Below are 16,726 nucleotides of genomic sequence, written 5' to 3'. Positions count from 1 at the left end.
AACAAATATTGCTTGGTGATCATTTAACCAATGATCTACAGTATTTGTTTCATATTAATTTAATTTTTCATCTAATTGTATATAATCTATTTGTGTAAGATTGTCAGTCCAAAGAGGGAGAGAGGGGAACATGAGGAGAAAGTACAAGGTCAGGAAGAACCGGGTAAGAAGACAGACAGGGAACAGTGACAGGCACAACAGAAACTGTTAAACTGACAAAGAGAAAAAACCTGATTTTACTCACACAATCTGGAAGTTGTTTTCCCCCTATATTAAACCTGCTATGCAGAATCTGCAAAACCAACATAACATTATCATTGATTGGGGAGATTAAAATTAATGATATATTTTTATGTGGTTCAGCCACAACTCTTAAACCTCAGCCAGTAATAGGTAGGCCAACCTTTGGACCATCCAGTTGTCTGTATGACTGCCGCAGTACGTACATCACATTTGCACACTATCAGAAAGTGCCAAACAGCCCTGGTGGAGTGAGGAGCTGTAGAGAGAAGCAGAGTGCTCTGTTTCTATTCTAAAAATGTTTTAAGCTTGTTTCAAAAGATTCTGTACTGCAGCTTTAAATGTTTTCCAAAAGCACACATACACTTATCAGTGTTTCTCAAACTTTTTACAGTGTGTACCACCTGATAAAATGTCAAGCTCTCCCAAGTACCACTATGAATGTATGAAACTCATAAATCTTACAACACAAAATTAGAATTATTAAATTAGTAAAATTAGTATCAGCAGTAAAGATTTTTTCATACATTTTATACATTCTACCACAGGCAAAGTTGCCTCACTTTTCATAGTTTTTATCAATATTTTGTAATAATTTATTTGTAATAATTTTATTCTGTTTTGGGAGTATTTTTTATGTATCCAAAAAATGCAGTCAGTTTACTTTTTACTCACTATGAGCATCATCCATTATTCTCCCCCAGTAATTAAGGTTAGGATATGTATTTTTTTTTTATATTCCAATTCATTCTTCTTTTGCAGCATTTAAATAACCTTTATCAGATTTGATGGTTTTGCTACAGACTTTTCAAAAAAGTGTTTTGCATTTCTTTCACAAATGTGGGGATTAAATTGTGTTTAAATGTACAAAACAGTGATGTCATGTTTTGTGACGAGGACCCAGGCACAGAGTAATACTTACAATGATTTAAAAGTGTAATTTGTGATATTCGAGTTATTTAAGTAAATATCATGGCATTGATATGTAGTTTTTGAGATTTAAATAAATTATTATAAAGATTTATATTAAGAATTTTTTCATTGCCTTTAGTGAGGTGACGAGGAAACAGGAAGGCAGAGAAATGGAGTTACATGAAGCAAGGGTCCAAAAGCCATGCAGCATAAATAACTGAGCTATTGAGAAACATCGACTAAAATATCAGTCATGTAATATGTAAAAGCCTGTGGTTGTTACTGTGATATTGTTTTCTTGAGTTTATTTTTAATTTTATGATCAAAATGTTAATGCTTCAGATGCATCTAGAGCTCACCCTAACTGAGGTATGTATCATGGATGAAATATAGATGTTTTAACACACTATGAGTCAGTTTTCTCTGATCTATCATGGGGACAAAAGAAATAGATGTAATAGGCATAACCTCCCAGGTAATGTTTTTATTGTCTCCGCCTTAGCTTGACACACCTCCCCACGGTGCAGCCTCTCACCATTTAGTCGAACTGTAACCTGCACTGAAGACAAAGTCACCTGTGTGGCAGTCCCTTTCAAACAAGGATATGTATTTTACAAAGGGTCGTATGTTAAGAAATCTTTTTCTTACCTTGATGGTTTTGTTCCTTTCTTTTGCTCTTTGGAGATTTGGCTCTGAACAGTCACCATCTGATCTGCAAATACCTCCTCAGTTCTCAGCTGATCTGCCTGGTTGTTCGACTATTATCACTGGTGATGTGAAAGGTAAGGAAGGTGAATTAGAAAGGCTTCTGTCATCCAGGAAAAAGAAGAATGTTTTTTCTGAGGACTTCTACATTAATGCAACAGTCAACTGTCAAGTTTACGTTGAAGAAAGAGGTTTCATCACAGCTCCTCTCAGTGAGGAAGAGAAAGATTTCCCCATTGCATACTCCATGGTGATCCATGACAAGATTGAGATGTTTGAGCGGCTTCTACGAGCTGTTTATGCTCCTCAGAACATTTACTGTGTACACGTGGACCAGAAATCCTCTGCATCATTCATGAAGGCTGTGGCTGCGATTGCTTCATGCTTTCCTAATGTGTTTGTAGCCAGTAAATTAGAAAGAGTGGTATATGCCTCGTGGTTCAGAGTACAGGCAGATCTGAATTGCATGAAAGATCTGCTAAATACTCACATCAACTGGAGGTACCTGCTTAACACCTGTGGGACAGACTTCCCCATCAAAACAAACAGAGAGATGGTGAGGGCACTGAAGTTTCTCAATGGGAGGAACAGCATGGAGTCTGAGGTGACTTCTGGCTGCAAGAAAGGTCGTTGGCAGTATCACCACAATGTCACCAACAGTGTTATCGGCACATATGTGTGGAAAAGTGCCCCACCAATCAGCATCCCCATGTTCTCAGGAAATGCCTACTTTGTGGTCACAAGAGCTTTTGTGGAACATGTGTTGGAGGACAGAGAGGTTCAGAAGTTTCTGGAGTGGGAGAAGGACACATACAGCCCTGATGAGCACTTGTGGGCCACCCTGCAGAGGATGCCCTCTGTTCCTGGGTCAATGCCCCCAAATGGGAAGTATGACATGTCAGACATGCTAGCTTTGGCTCGGGCAGTGAAGTGGTCGTATTCAGCAGGAGATATGAATAAGGGAGCCCCATATTACCCATGCACTGGTGTTTATAGAAGATCTATTTGTGTGTATGGAGCGGGTGACCTCCCATGGCTCCTGAAACAACACCACCTGTTTGCAAATAAGTTTGATCCAGAGGTTGATGATGTTGCCATAAGGTGTCTGGAATCAGTGCTGCGTTTCAAAGCTTTAGGTCATGATCCACTGTCCACTAGGAAAATGTGACCATTGAGTAAAACTTACAATGAATTAAAAGTGTAATTCATTATAAGTGAAGTTTGCGTTGTTTGTTGTAAGTAGAAAGTCCTTTCTAAGTTACACCCGTAGAAGATCCTGAGTTTTATTTTTGCCTTTAGTGGTTAAAAAGATAAGAATGTTGGGAGGTGTTGTAACAAAGCAAAGGGGTCTAATGCCTTGGTTTTTCAACAACTATGGAGAATTAGATTTTTTCAGATCAGCAATAATTTATACTAAAATGTCAGTCATGTAAATGTAAAATCCCGTGGCTGTCACTGTTCCTTGTCATTTTTGGTACTTCTTTCAAGCCTTCTTGTAGAGCTGTTAATAGTTTCTTGTCAGTGAAACCTGTAATTGCAGTGCCATCTAGTGGAGCTCAAGTATGGCAGAAGAGACACACAAAGGTGAAAAACATTGCTTAAAGTATGTCTATTAAACTTTCACAACAGATCATTTGAAATTCAAATCTTTTCTTTTTAAGTGTATTGTTTTTGTATTGCATTTTTTAAAATTGTATTTAAACAGAGGTTTCTCTAATTTTGTCCTTGCAATTACTAGGTAGTTAACTCAGCTCACATTGTCTCAAGTAAAAGTTTTAACCTAACTGAAAGCACATTTACTGCAGAACTACTGCATTAGGCTACATTTTATTTCCATATAGACAATTAATAGCTGAGTGCACGTTGCCTTTTGTTTTTGTTCTTGTAAATTCTCATTTCCTGTTAAACATACTTTTGACCACTACAGAACTATTGTAGCGCAAAAACTATCTTGTTATTCCCAAAAATTTTGCATTACAAAAAAAAAAAAAAAAGATCTAAAACTAATAATAACAACAATAATAAAAGATACAAAGCAATCAGATTGGATCCATGGCTTTACTTTGAAGGAAATGAGAAAATAAAGACCTACATCCTTGGTTCAGATAGTTTCTTTCGCAAGTGTTCACCCTCAACAAGCAAAAACAGTACATTCAAGTGAGGGGCAAGCGAGGAAAAAAAAAAAAATTTAAATAAAAACAAAGATTTCCTTTCCCCAGGCAGGCTTTTAACAGAGAACATCAGCAGTGAACAGTGAACAAGATGCCATTAAACGTGTTCTATCCAATGCCACTCAGTGAGTCAGTGACCTAATACGCAGTTTAAAATCAGATCCATCATAAAAATATATTAATTTATTTCCTTTGACACCTTTTGAATATAAATATATAATTTTAAATGTAATAAAGTAGAACATGCATCAACCACTTGTAACAAGAGTGCCTCAAATAGTGTACATACACCAGTAGCTACAGGGAAACCAATGCGCTTAGTTTGACACGAGATACAGGAGTAAATAAAAAAGGATTAAAAAGTTTATGACAGCATGTGGACAAAGTGCTGCAGATCAAACTGGTTGACACAGAAATGCAGCACAAAAACAAAAACAGTTCCAACATGTAACAGGCAGCATCATGTCAAAAAGGCACTTTCTTGATGCAAAGAAGCCTCCAGTCCCATCACCCAGAAAACAAACATGAATGGCTGCAGTCCTCAACATTCTTCACCGTTCCTTTCCATGTCTCGAAGCGTGAGCCAGGTCACTCCGGGACAGTAGCAGCTGCGCTCTCCGTTTTGCCGTGCATGTCCTGATCGATTCTGCACACAAATTTAGTGGTCATTAAAACTGTACAAAATCTGTAACACTATCAAAATGGGATTTTTTGGTGTCAGGATTATTTCTATACACAGGAATGTATAAAAATGATCAGACTCACTAGACCAATTTGCCCAAAAAAAAAAAAAAAAAAAAAAAAAAAAAAAAAAAAAAAATTTTAAAACGCTGAAATATATACAAATCCCAATTTGTATATATTGTATATACACATGTATGTATTTTGTATACATGCAACTTCTTAAAATGTCTGATCAGTACAAAGATCAGTACCAGCTGTATCGTTAAAAGTTTCCTGTTTCCATTGAAAAGTGAAAAATTTCTACTTTGGCTTCTACTTTAGCAGTAAAAATACATTAAATATTGCCAGAAAAGCCTTTGTCTTGCTGAATACCATCTCTTCCTGAGTGGTCATTACTGAATCAACAATAAGCAGAATATTAAAACTGAAAGAGGTGGCAATTACCAAAAATCAGTGGGCAGCGGGTAAGCAGTGAGTCATGCAAAGAGCTGTGAGAATGAACAAACCGTGTGTTCAGTGAGAGCCAGTTACTAAACCATGTGAGGCCACGGCTGCAGTGCCACCAAAAACCACAGTGACTAAGGCGAGCTACTTCCTTACTTGACCCCATTCATTTGTACACACAAACAAACTTACCAAACACCAACCTCCTCAAAATAAGAGCCTGTTTTTCACAAGATAAATGCAAGTAAGTGCAACTTAATGCCCTGGCTTTTTTTACCTTAACAAGCAGCAACACATTCAGCTTCCTTGAAACCTTATCTTCATGTAGCTTGTGAAGTTATGACTTGTGACAGCAAGTATGAGCTGTGAGCAAGCACGCTCTGCGGCTTAAAAAAAACAAACAAAACTAAGTGCTGAATACAATTTTAAGGTAGCTTTGAGGTAATAAATGTAAATGCAATAGTCTTTTGGGGATGATCTTCACAAAAGTGGCTCAGAAAATCTATTTAGCTGGTTAAATAATCACCAAGTCACCTATTTGTTGGAGACCAAAAAATGTACTCTCAATCTGTTAATTAGGAAGGTAAATCCTGAATCAAATCAGATGAACATGTGGGGAGTTGGAGAGGAAAGCTGTTGATTCGGGACAAGCAGTAACTAAAAATCATCCAACTATGAAAATGAAAGAAAGTTAGGTGTCTTGGTGCATTTCTGAAAGCCAACTCATCATTTCTCTGTTAGTTTTATGAAATGCAGAAGATGCGGAAGCTGACCCTGGGTGAAAGTGCATATACCTTTTACGGCTTTTCCTATTTTTTTCCTCGTCAAACCTTAAGAAGGGGGCAGGGAAATCGGGTTAGGCAGAAGAAGAAACACACAGCCGACAGCAACCACACATCCAAAAGAGAAAAACATTTTACTGAGTTTCACTGAGTCAAGAGGAGTTATTTGTGCTGCCTTTTTAAATGCCGTGACGATACAAGATTTGTCACGTGCAGAGCCTCAAAGAAGAAGACAGCATGAGTAATTTGTAGTGCAACTCAATAATTATGCATATTAGCAAAGAAATGAACACTACGATATTTAACAGCAGCTTATAGAATACTTACAAAACAACAATCTAAGCTGTGTATACACTGGAAGCAATATGTAGTGACGTGGCAATAAAACATTGCCATTGTAACACGGGATCATGCATATATGATGATGATGATAATAATAATAATAATAGTAATGCTTATGGGCTTTGGGCAGACTGTATCTCCTGTATAATGACGCAGTGTGCACATTTAGGTCAGTGGGACACAGCTAACTTACGGCCTACCCTTGCCACGAGGAAAACCACTATAATGCAACACAGACATCAGTGCTACAAACACCATACTTACTGTTTGATACAATCTGGTATGGACACATACTCCATTGGAACCATGTCAGCAAGGTCTGACAAGCTGTACACGTACTTGATTTTCTGACTAAATTTGGAGCTGTGAAAAAGAAATCAGAAACATTCAGAATAAAGAGATTACACCACGAATGTCTTTGACTTGTGATTACCTTTTTACATTACAGTTACCTTATGAAAGGTTTGGTGAGTGCCAGCAGGGTGCGAATGAACCAAGAGGGGTGTACGATTATCAAGGATTTCAGATTCTTCCGTAGCCTGTAAAGAAGAGTGAGGACAGGTGTTACGATCTGATGCTTATTTGTCTAAAGTGACCCAAATATCTATGTTCTCATATTGTCTGTCTTTTAAAAACCAGTTTTCCAAGTTGTGCAACTCACTCACCTCCTATCAATCTGCTGATAGCACTTTCTAAGCCAGCCAACAGTTGGCATCTTCTTACGAGAGGTCGCCCCGTTTAAATACACAATCATATAGTTCTCAGCAACCAAAAGCTCCAGTGTGCCAATGACGTACCTGAAACAAGAATATCGCATTTGACACAGCTCTCTAAAATGTGTGAAGGAACTAAATTTCAAATAAAAACTCACTTGAATAAATTCTCCATGATGTATCTGTAATTTGGCTGATTGCTCTCCGGCATAAAGCACACAGCAAACACAATTACGGCATTCAAACCGTCTCCATAGTAACCTGCAATGAGAGATTCAAACGCCACAAAGTCATTTTTAATATTAAAAAAAAAAAAAAAGGAATTCATACTGTGAATACACACAAGCTGATTGAATCATGTCAAACGTGTACCGGCAATACAGTTTATTCATCCACTGCTGCTACCAAAGAACCGATCGGATAAAATATGAGCCAATCATAACATTGTTTTGGGCTTACTGTGTCTATAAGATTAATTAGCATGCCATTTGTTCTTTGCTCTGGTGGGAGGAGCCAGACTATGGCTTTGATTGTGTCATCACTGGATTTAACCGTTAATGAAGCCATAATCTTGTGAATCAACGTTTTGTAAAAGTGTAACCTCTGCGATGAAAGCTTTTTAAGCCTCAAGCTGGGGCAGATATACCTAAGTGTCTTTGTTGTCAGATTTCACCGATGACTCGATAAATGTAGTTTTCATGTCCTGGCTGCAGCTGGAATTAAGATTAGGAATCACTCATAATTTATTTAGAGAGGCCCTTAAAAATAATACTTCTAATAAGTACAGTGAGATGCTGCCAAATTGTATGTAAAGTTTCAAGACTTGCTACTAGAGGTACTTCAATGGTACTGGCCTCCATGGCTGATGACCCTCTTGTAAGGTTCAATGGCCTTCATGTCCACTCTGTGTTCCTGGTCTCCAATACGAAGCATCTTCCAGCGTCGACTGTCTTCCCTCTCCTCTGAGGCCGAATACTCGTGAACTGATTCCACGCCTTTCTGTAGTAGTTCTGTGGGTTTTGGCTTAGGAAGATCATCTGAAGGAGAAGAGGCAAGTTAAACTAACAACTTGAATGCTGCAAACTTAACACATGATTCAAATCAGATTCTTTTTGGTCAAATGTGATACAATTTTGAGATCACTCGATAATTTGTATTTTAAATTTCAAATCATATGCACATTTATTTTCTTGCTTTAATCTTGTGTATCTTGAGGGATGTTCTTTCTCTGAATCAACACCAACATTCACATCCTCAATTCCATTCGCTCACTTCACTTTTTCTGGGGAGAAAATTCATAATTTCCTGTAGGAAAGCAAAAGCAAAACACACTTCTACTGTAGAGTGCTGCATTTGCTCAAATGCCCAAGGATATCTGAGGATCGTTTGTAAGATTTACAGCATAGCTGCATGATGTGCAGAATGTCAAGTTCATCATGCAGACATCAAGGAAAGTACTCACATGATCACATGATATCAAGCATGCAACAAGCAAATCAAAACTTATGAAACCGTGAGATTAAATCAAATGGACAAACTTGAGTGTGTTTTCTGTGAAGAGAACCAAAATGTTCTTAATTTAATTTAATTCTAATTGTCTGGTCTCATGTCTTGTTTGATTTTGGAACAATATAACTTAATACAAGTTTAATTTAAGTTTTATGCTTAAGGTATTTACTCTTTTATTACTGTGTTAAGCAACTGCGGAAAATCAATTTTCGTGCAGAGATCAATGAAGTTTTCTTGTTCCAGTAGTTATTCTCTGAAATTTGAATGCTTTTAAATTGTGACTCACTGAATAACTGATAATCAAACAGGACAAAATGGCCAACAATTTCACCATTAAGTGATAACCTGCTATTGTTTACTCAAGCAGGAACAATTGAAAGAAAGGGGGAGATGAATCAAATATATTAAGTAAAAATGAAAGGGTATGAAATATGGTGGGGAGGAACAAACCAAACGAACAAAAATGAAAAACAAACAAAAAAACATCTTGATTTGTTTGAAAAAGACAGCTGTCCAAAAGATCTTACCACAAGGAACAGAGAAACCTGTTGCTGGCCTGCAGCCTGTTTCCAGGCAGAGAATGGAAACAATTCTTCCAAGTGAAAAAGAGGAAGGCAGCAGTGTGGAAACAAAAAACAACAAAGCATATTTTAACCACACTGCAGGCAGTCAGCTGCCTAAGCAAACCTGTAAAAAATACAGGAAGAAAAAAAAAACAAACACATGGACGCAAGAACCCAGACATTTAAAAAAAAAGACCGGAGAACTTCTGTTTGTTGTGAAAATAACATCCCAACTAGACCTCATCTAAAAGATGATGTGTAACATCTGCCTTTAAATAAGCAAAGTGAAACAATGAGGGTTAAAGGATAATACCAGAAGTACCAGACCAATATTTTTAATTATTTTTAATTATATATAATTCCTACCTTCCCATTCAAATTCATTGCTGTTGTCCGAGGGCGTGTCCATGTCACTGAGGTCTAGCTCTGTGCTTTCATCCAGCTCGTCAGAGAGAAGAGAACCTTCACTGCGGTCAAGAGTGAGACTGATGTCTGGAGCTGCAAGTTTTTTCTTAGTCTTCTTGCCATGATTCACTGCGTAGCCTAGGGTAGGATGTCAAATCAATAATGATTATACGGTCTACTGTGAGAACAGCTTTTTGAAAGGTTCAAGCTTTTTCAGGTCAGAGATAACACAGTGATTACATGTGGTGAGCAGTTCTTTTCTGGTGCGTCTCTTATTTAAGTAGGGATTAGAATCATGGGTTGGTAGGAAGAGGCATTTTAACCTATTGCATAGGCAGTATTCTTGTTGGTACTTATTTTAATGTGTGTGTGCATCATATGCTGTAATACTAAAAGCTTTGGAATAACCTTTTGCTGATAATAAACTCGTTAAAGATCATTTTCAACTAAAAATGAATGCAGGGCTTTTCATTTTGACAGTATTTTTAATGTGCAGTCTTACCAGTTTTCCTTATAAACGAAATTATAAAAACTTTCTACTGCTAATACCAAAAAAGATCTATTTTAAATTGGTATTTAAAGACAGAAACGGAAGAGCAAATTTAAGAATTTATGGAGGGAAAATATACAATAATAGTTAGAAATATGCACTAAAATATGCTATAAAAATTATTTTTTGAAACTGGCTCAGAGAAATTAGTCCATGTATTCATACTGGGGAAATGAAACTACTGTAATGCTCTATTTGGCAGATTATCCAAATCATCAGTAGCTTGTTCAGAATGCAACCAGAACCTTCACACATACTTGTAAATTTGAACACATTACCCAAATTTTGAAGTGCCCCCAGTTCAGTACGGAATTTACTTTAAAATGCTTCTATTAGTTCATAAAGCCCTCAATGGTTTGGCTGAACAGTAGATCTCTGACTTCCTCAGTATCTATAACCCAATTAGACCTCTCAGGCCATCAGGTGCAGACATTTTAATGGTTCCAAACGTCTTGGATATTTGGCACACAGAGCAGCAGGTGCAGATGGGGATCGAACCACCAACTACCTGATTAGTAGGTTAGCCTGCTCTACCACCTGGCTGCAGCTCAGCACACAGTGTGTGTGTTAGCTTGTATTTCTTTGTCAAGTTTTTTTTTTTTTTTTAATCTTTTATGACATTGAGTTTACATGTCATGAAATGTGCTATATGAATAAAATTGAAATCGACATTAATGATATTGTTTATATACTCATAACAAAAAGGAAATCTCTTTTCCAAATTTCTATAGCAATGAAAGCAGAACTGACAATGCCAGGGATAATGATTACTAAAGTATTTAATTAGCTCCAGAGCCAGTTTAATACTATGCTTTGGTACTTCACAGAGCTTGTTTATGAAAAAATACTTTTCAAATACTTTGAAGTTCAGCCAACACTAATGTGAAGCTTGGCTGGTATAGAAATTAAGTGACACTTTCAACATTACAGTCTTTTAAAATGGAAATTTTGGTTTCAGTGAACATCATTCCACTGCAGCTTGGCAAAGAAATATCACGGTATAATTTGAAGCATGTGCGGTAACGATATATATATATCGCGATATATTCTTTTCTTCTGTATAACGTATTTTTACATACCATTGGGCACACTTAAAATCATTTAATTTTCTCAAAGATCAACAGTGTGCCTTATGTATGAATTCTGGTTGTGGTTACCGACCTCAAACAGATTTTATGTAGTACATGGCGCGCAGAAATCTGTCAAAAATGTTTCAGTACGACTTTGGTAAGCTATGAAGGCGCACCGCTTGATGGATTGCCGGAGCATTACGGCTGCTGTAGTGAGGAGCCTTGCGAAGTAATCTGGGTCCAAAACTCTGTCTGCTTCAGGTCCCAAAGTCAAACAAACACACAGCATCACTGAGAGTTAAAAACTGTCTAAATTCTTTCACCTTTAATAAAATGATCAGCGTTGCTGCTTTACCAGGTGTAATAATTACGTTTAACATCCAGGCATCCATGAAAACAGAATTTATTTTTAACAGAGTTAGAAGTTAGCAGGAAGTTAGCTCGCTAGTTTCCACCTAAACATGATATAGCATGTTCTGACTGAGAGATCTCTGAAAAAATTCAAACGTACAGCTCTGCTGTCATTTCCAACATAAATGAAGACAGAAAACTAAACAGCAGTGACTTTGTAGGGTTACTGAAGTTGAGCTAGCTGGTATATAGTGATGTGCTACGTGATCGCTAGCAAAACAGCTACGTTAGCATAACATTAGCACAGTGAAGCTGAAGGATGGCTGTTAACTTTTTTCCACTCGATAAAAGTTAACATGAGGGTTTCTGGTGGTTAGGGACATATACAGTCACATGTCGGGATGCTGTAAACGGACCAAACTTCAGTCAGGAGAATTCACAATACGAGGTTAGTCATTAATATACTGCAACAACATGGAATAGAGCAGCTGCGAGAGAATTCAGCAAAAATTAATCAATGGTATGGAAGTCTAGGAAGTGCAGTTTTTGGCTTTCCCCATATTCCAAAAGTGCTTGGTCTCTTTGCTATTACCGTCGCCCGACATAATTTGCAGATGATATTGTTTGCAGCCGCTGCGATGCTTTCGACCAAAACAGGCGCAGCTTGATGACACCATCAACATTCGCTATCGCAGTAAAGTCAAAATCTCTACCGTTGGCCAATTTTATATTGTTTCTACCGTATACCTTTTATACCGCCCACCCCTACCTGAGAGGATTTTGTACTAAAAAGACCACGTCAGAAATTACTCTTTTGATTTGTAAAACTCAGACTGCTCAGGCCTCAGTTTCAGCTGAATGCACATGAATTGAAGATCAACCAGTATCTCTTTTAACTTCCATATGGCCATGTGCATTTTAAAATGCAAGGACTTTGTTCTTCAGTGTTCTGTTTTTGACTGTAGCAATGCAAAGAACAGTATTGTGTTTTCATTACCAGAGTTTCCTGCCTCAGAAGCTTCTGCAAAAAGCTCATCTTCAAGCTCCTCTTCCTCTGGGAGAGGCCTAAGATTCATACAAAAGATAATGATACATTCAGCAGATTCACGGTTAATGGGACTTTGAAAAACCCAAACATGTGATGCAAAGCTATGAAGCATGATATAAGTGCGATTGAGACAGTACCGTGGAAAGTCCTCATCCTGCCACTCTTCCTTAAGTTCAACTCCTTCCATTCTGAGGCGGGCTTCTGTTGTGGCAACTGACTCTTGACGTTCAAGGCTGGGAATGAAAAGGGGAAAAAGGTTGAACAATCTGTTATGGTTAACAATCTCTAACTGCTCGATTGTTGTCTTGCACTTGAAAATGTATCAAGATCAGGAGGAGGGCAAGCGGAAATTATCTGTGAAATCCAAACGTGTAATTGGGCATCTTAAAACAATGACTTGTTTAGTCTTAAAATGATTAAGGGGAAAATGCAGACGCACTCCTGATGTGCTGAAAGTAAGGCAATTTTTGTCCTTGGGCTAATACATCATCAATTAAAATCTTCAAAAAGTCAGTGTATAATAGGTACACTTGGCTACACAAAAGCACATGAGCATACACTGTACGAATAAAGAAGGAAGAACATCTGCCATAATAACTGGATTTATTCGAAACAAATCAATTCGATTTTAAATTAATAAGCTGACAAGTAATTTTACTTAAGCTATACTAATGCAAAAGGTACCCAACAAACCCAAAAAACAAAACAGTCCTCTAATACTCAAAATGCTGCCAACTTAAAGAACCAATATATGTTTACAGGTCTGTAGGTCCAAAATAAGGGTTGGCATTTTTGAGTAATTTTTGACCCCCAAGAACTGTAAGGAGGTGAAAAATATCTTTGACCCTTACAATGAAGGCACCAGAGCCTGCAAGTATTGATTCACCCACCAATATTACTTATAATTGCAAAACTAAAATCTTCTTTACATATCACTACTATGCATGTGTCACATTCATGTTTATTAAAGGAAATAATATCTAAAATATTGAACTCATAAAATAACTAACTATTGGTATTGATCCTAAAAATCCTATATCTGTCAGGCTACGTTTTCATTGCCAACAAAGTAGAGCAACTGTAAAGTGTGGGGTAAAAAGATTATGGAGATAAAAGCATGTTTTTGGACTGTATATTCAATATTGTAGCTTTTAATGATTAAAGCAACCTAAAAGGAAGTTTATCCTCATTGCCTGTGTTTTCAATTAATAAAATATCTTAACATGAGACAAAAGTAATCATATGAAATAGATGTTTGAAAATCTCAGTTTCAGTAGCTTCTTAAAAAGCTTACAAGCTTGTGCTAAGGGCTTAGTTTATAAACCGACTGCTCACCAGTGCAGACCAATGGTATCTGTATCCATGTTGTACCAAGCTCCCTTTGATGCATTAATCATATAGACTGCGGAATTTGTACTTCCAGACACACAAACATTCTGGGCATTCAGTACTCAACATTTCATAATATGTCAGTTTAGCTGTCTACTTGTACATGGTGCTAATCCTCACATTACATCTGAAATCCAACTGCTACAGGAATGTAGTTTCCTGAGAGGGAACCATTGCAATCAATGCAAATGGAAGCATATAGAAAGAAATTAGCTACATTAAAAAGTCAAAAGGAAAAGATGACAGAAATTTTAAAGGTGTAATTATTATACTGAGCACAATAGAGAACTGAATTAATATGGATATCAGTGGGGGATGGTTTAACTATGGAAAAACTTTAAAGATGCAATGCTAATTTGTTTAAATAAAGCTCAAGGCAAAAGTAAATGTGTTACCAGTTAAGAAGTCATTTTTTATATTCATAATTTCAACATAAATGAAACAAATACAAGATTATTGTAAGTTTATCATTCTATCTACATTTATTTTTGCTGCGTTTTTCTGTTTTAGTTATGTGAAGGGTTGAAGTCTGTTACCATTCTTTATAGCTCCCTCCAAGTTAATATTCACAATAGTTCGTTTAAAAATCCCTCAGGGGTGCAGAGCAAAGTGCACTAATGTCTGTAGAGAAAACCTTCAATTTCACATCTTAACAAGTTCAGAAGTTAGGCAAACCTTTGTAAATGACCAGTTTGGCTAAACTGAAGCAGCTTTTTCTGAACTTAAGATCTGCAAAGTAATCTGATGGTCCTGAATTAGTTTTGGGATGGCTGGTTTCCAACAGTTTCTGGCAAGATGTTGAAAACAACTATTTTTAGAGCAAAGTACCAGTGCTACAAAGACGTAGATGAACTCTGAGGTTAAATGATGACATTTTTGGAAGTTAACTCCTGGACAAGCAATTTTCAAGATTACTGCAAAAAATGTAAAATAATAAATAAAAAACACACCTATAAGTACAATGTTTTAGAGTTTAAGTATCCACGCCATGTCAAGTTGCTTATTTTTTCCTGCATGAAAAAAACATTACTGACAAATATCTAATAAGAGAAATGGAATGAAGACACAAGAGTGATTGGCTCCCAGTAAGCAATATTTATTGACAATAATAGTTAAGGATAGGTGGCTTGTCAATTCTGAAATCCATAGCTTTGACACATCTTTCTGCAGAGGATCGATGTTGTGCTAAAAAGTGACTCCTGATTTTTCCATGTTTCTTTTTTAATATGTAATATGAATTTTTAATGTCAATGAGACTTTCAACCTGAATAAATAAAAGGACATATAAAAGTCACTCTTCCAAAAACTGATTTCAGTTTCTACCCTATGACAGGGATGCTTTTCTGGCTGAAAATGACTTCATTCATGAGAGACATGTCTGAGATATATTTCACAGACTGTAGGCCAATGATACGACGCTCTTTGGCACGTCACCGGAGCCTATCCCAACTGACACAGGGCCGTCAGACTACGCTATAACCAATACAAAGGCAGATAAACAAACAGTCACATGTACACCTAGGTCCACTTTAGAACCACCGACAAAACTATCGTTTGACTCTGGGAGAGACTAAACCATATCTGTGCTAATTTTCTCATAGTTTGCTTCTATGTAAGGAAAACACAAAAATGTCTAAATACACACCTTCCAGTGGCTCCAGCTGGTGAGCGTGGCTGGGGAACGCTCACCGGGGTAGAGCTTTTTCCTCGTTGCTTCTGCACATTGTCTGGAGTCTTCCTTTCTTGTGGTGTACCGCTTGTTTTGGTTAGACTGTCTTGAAACTCCTCTTCGCCCTTTTCTGCAGCAGAAGCTGTGCTATTTTGCAATTCGTCTGTTTCCTCGTCATCGCCTTCTCCCGATACACCGGATGATGACGGGCTGGAAGTCTGTCTGTTTCCCAAATCCTCAAGAGTCCTTCTGGGTGTGACAGTATCTGGGCTGCTATTGTTCAAATTCATATTACTTACACCCTTCAGCACCGCTTCACTCTCAATCACATCCGATGCCATAAGTTTCTCCGGTTGTCCCGGTGGTACAGCAGATCAGAGTTAAAGAGTCTGACCGTGAAACGCTTTAATCACCGTTCAGCTCCTTGACCAACTCAACCAGAAAGAAAAATCTGACTTACAAAACTTCTTTGGAAGTTTGTGGCTAACAGGATAGCTCTTGTCTGCTGCACAGCTAGCCCAGAGACGTGGCGCTAGCAGCTAGCTATGCCAACTAACAGCATATCTCATTAACCAAACAGTGTCAAATATCACGCGAAGTCTACAGATAGTCACCTTTTCTAAATGCGTCACGGTGTTAACTCAAGAGTCCCAAAGAGTTCTAGCTTTGCAGAAGCATAGGTGCGCAGTTATCCTACTTATCAGTTTCCTTCCTTCCTTCCTCCAAGTCCAGAGGGCTCTCCGGTGGACGTAACACATTCAGTCAGGCTAGCTTTGGGGTTAGCAAAGTTTAGCCACGACAAAACAAGCTTTGTATTCCAATTAACGCTGTCTATGAGCCAAAAAAGAAATAATTCGGCAGTTATCAACTACAGCTCAACGTAAAGACAGTCTTTTCTTGGACCCATGTTAAATACAAAGACTACTTCCTTTTAATTTGCCGACACACGAACCTCGGCAACTAAACGGCAGAAGTTAACCGTTTGCTAACAACGCCTTGCTCTATCATGGATATGCATACAGTCAGCGGAGTTGCCAGTTGTGTTTCCTGCAGATTCTTCGGCATAAACGACACAGTTTGTGGTCACGTGTGATTTATGAATTTATTTTTTTGTGTGCAAGCACACAAAAGCACGCCAAATTTCATTAAAATGTCATTTTGTTGCACTGTAAGCTTTTC

General features: G+C 37.5%; 2 protein-coding genes across 7 annotated transcripts; one reads left to right on the top strand and one right to left on the bottom strand.

Moving 5' to 3' along the window:
- Positions 1–1,585: 1,585 nt before the first annotated feature.
- Positions 1,586–3,025, top strand: gcnt3 (glucosaminyl (N-acetyl) transferase 3, mucin type). The gene is made up of 2 exons (XM_005730154.2): positions 1,586–1,627; positions 1,883–3,025. The coding sequence occupies exons 1-2, from the start codon at positions 1,586–1,588 to the stop codon at positions 3,023–3,025; spliced, it is 1,185 nt and encodes a 394-aa protein (XP_005730211.2).
- An 871-nt stretch (positions 3,026–3,896) lies between these two features.
- bnip2 (BCL2 interacting protein 2) lies at positions 3,897–16,603 on the bottom strand. 6 transcript variants are annotated; one of them, XM_005729998.1, is made up of 12 exons: positions 15,524–16,602; positions 12,627–12,722; positions 12,439–12,506; positions 9,432–9,608; positions 7,848–8,030; positions 7,152–7,254; positions 6,946–7,077; positions 6,733–6,819; positions 6,545–6,643; positions 5,951–5,986; positions 5,349–5,376; positions 4,611–4,674 (listed from the first exon to the last, which is right to left on the bottom strand). In XM_005729998.1, exons 1-11 carry the CDS (start codon positions 15,886–15,888, stop codon positions 5,364–5,366), a joined length of 1,359 nt encoding a protein of 452 aa, XP_005730055.1. In that variant the 5' UTR covers positions 15,889–16,602; the 3' UTR covers positions 4,611–4,674; positions 5,349–5,363. The 6 variants fall into 6 exon arrangements, 4 of the variants coding, with proteins under 4 accessions (XP_005730053.1, XP_005730054.1, XP_005730055.1 ...); XR_311659.1 differs by lacking the exon at positions 5,349–5,376 and adding an exon at positions 5,434–5,542 and having other exon boundaries at positions 4,612–4,674; positions 15,524–16,603; XM_005729996.1 differs by lacking the exon at positions 5,349–5,376 and having other exon boundaries at positions 3,897–4,674.
- Positions 16,604–16,726: the final 123 nt, after the last annotated feature.

The sequence above is a fragment of the Pundamilia nyererei genome, unplaced genomic scaffold, assembly GCF_000239375.1.
Source record: "Pundamilia nyererei isolate P.nyererei 1_Seehausen unplaced genomic scaffold, PunNye1.0 scaffold00035, whole genome shotgun sequence".
In the NCBI taxonomy this organism is placed as follows: Eukaryota; Metazoa; Chordata; class Actinopteri; order Cichliformes; family Cichlidae; genus Pundamilia; species Pundamilia nyererei.
This window is presented reverse-complemented; position numbering and strand designations above follow the sequence as displayed.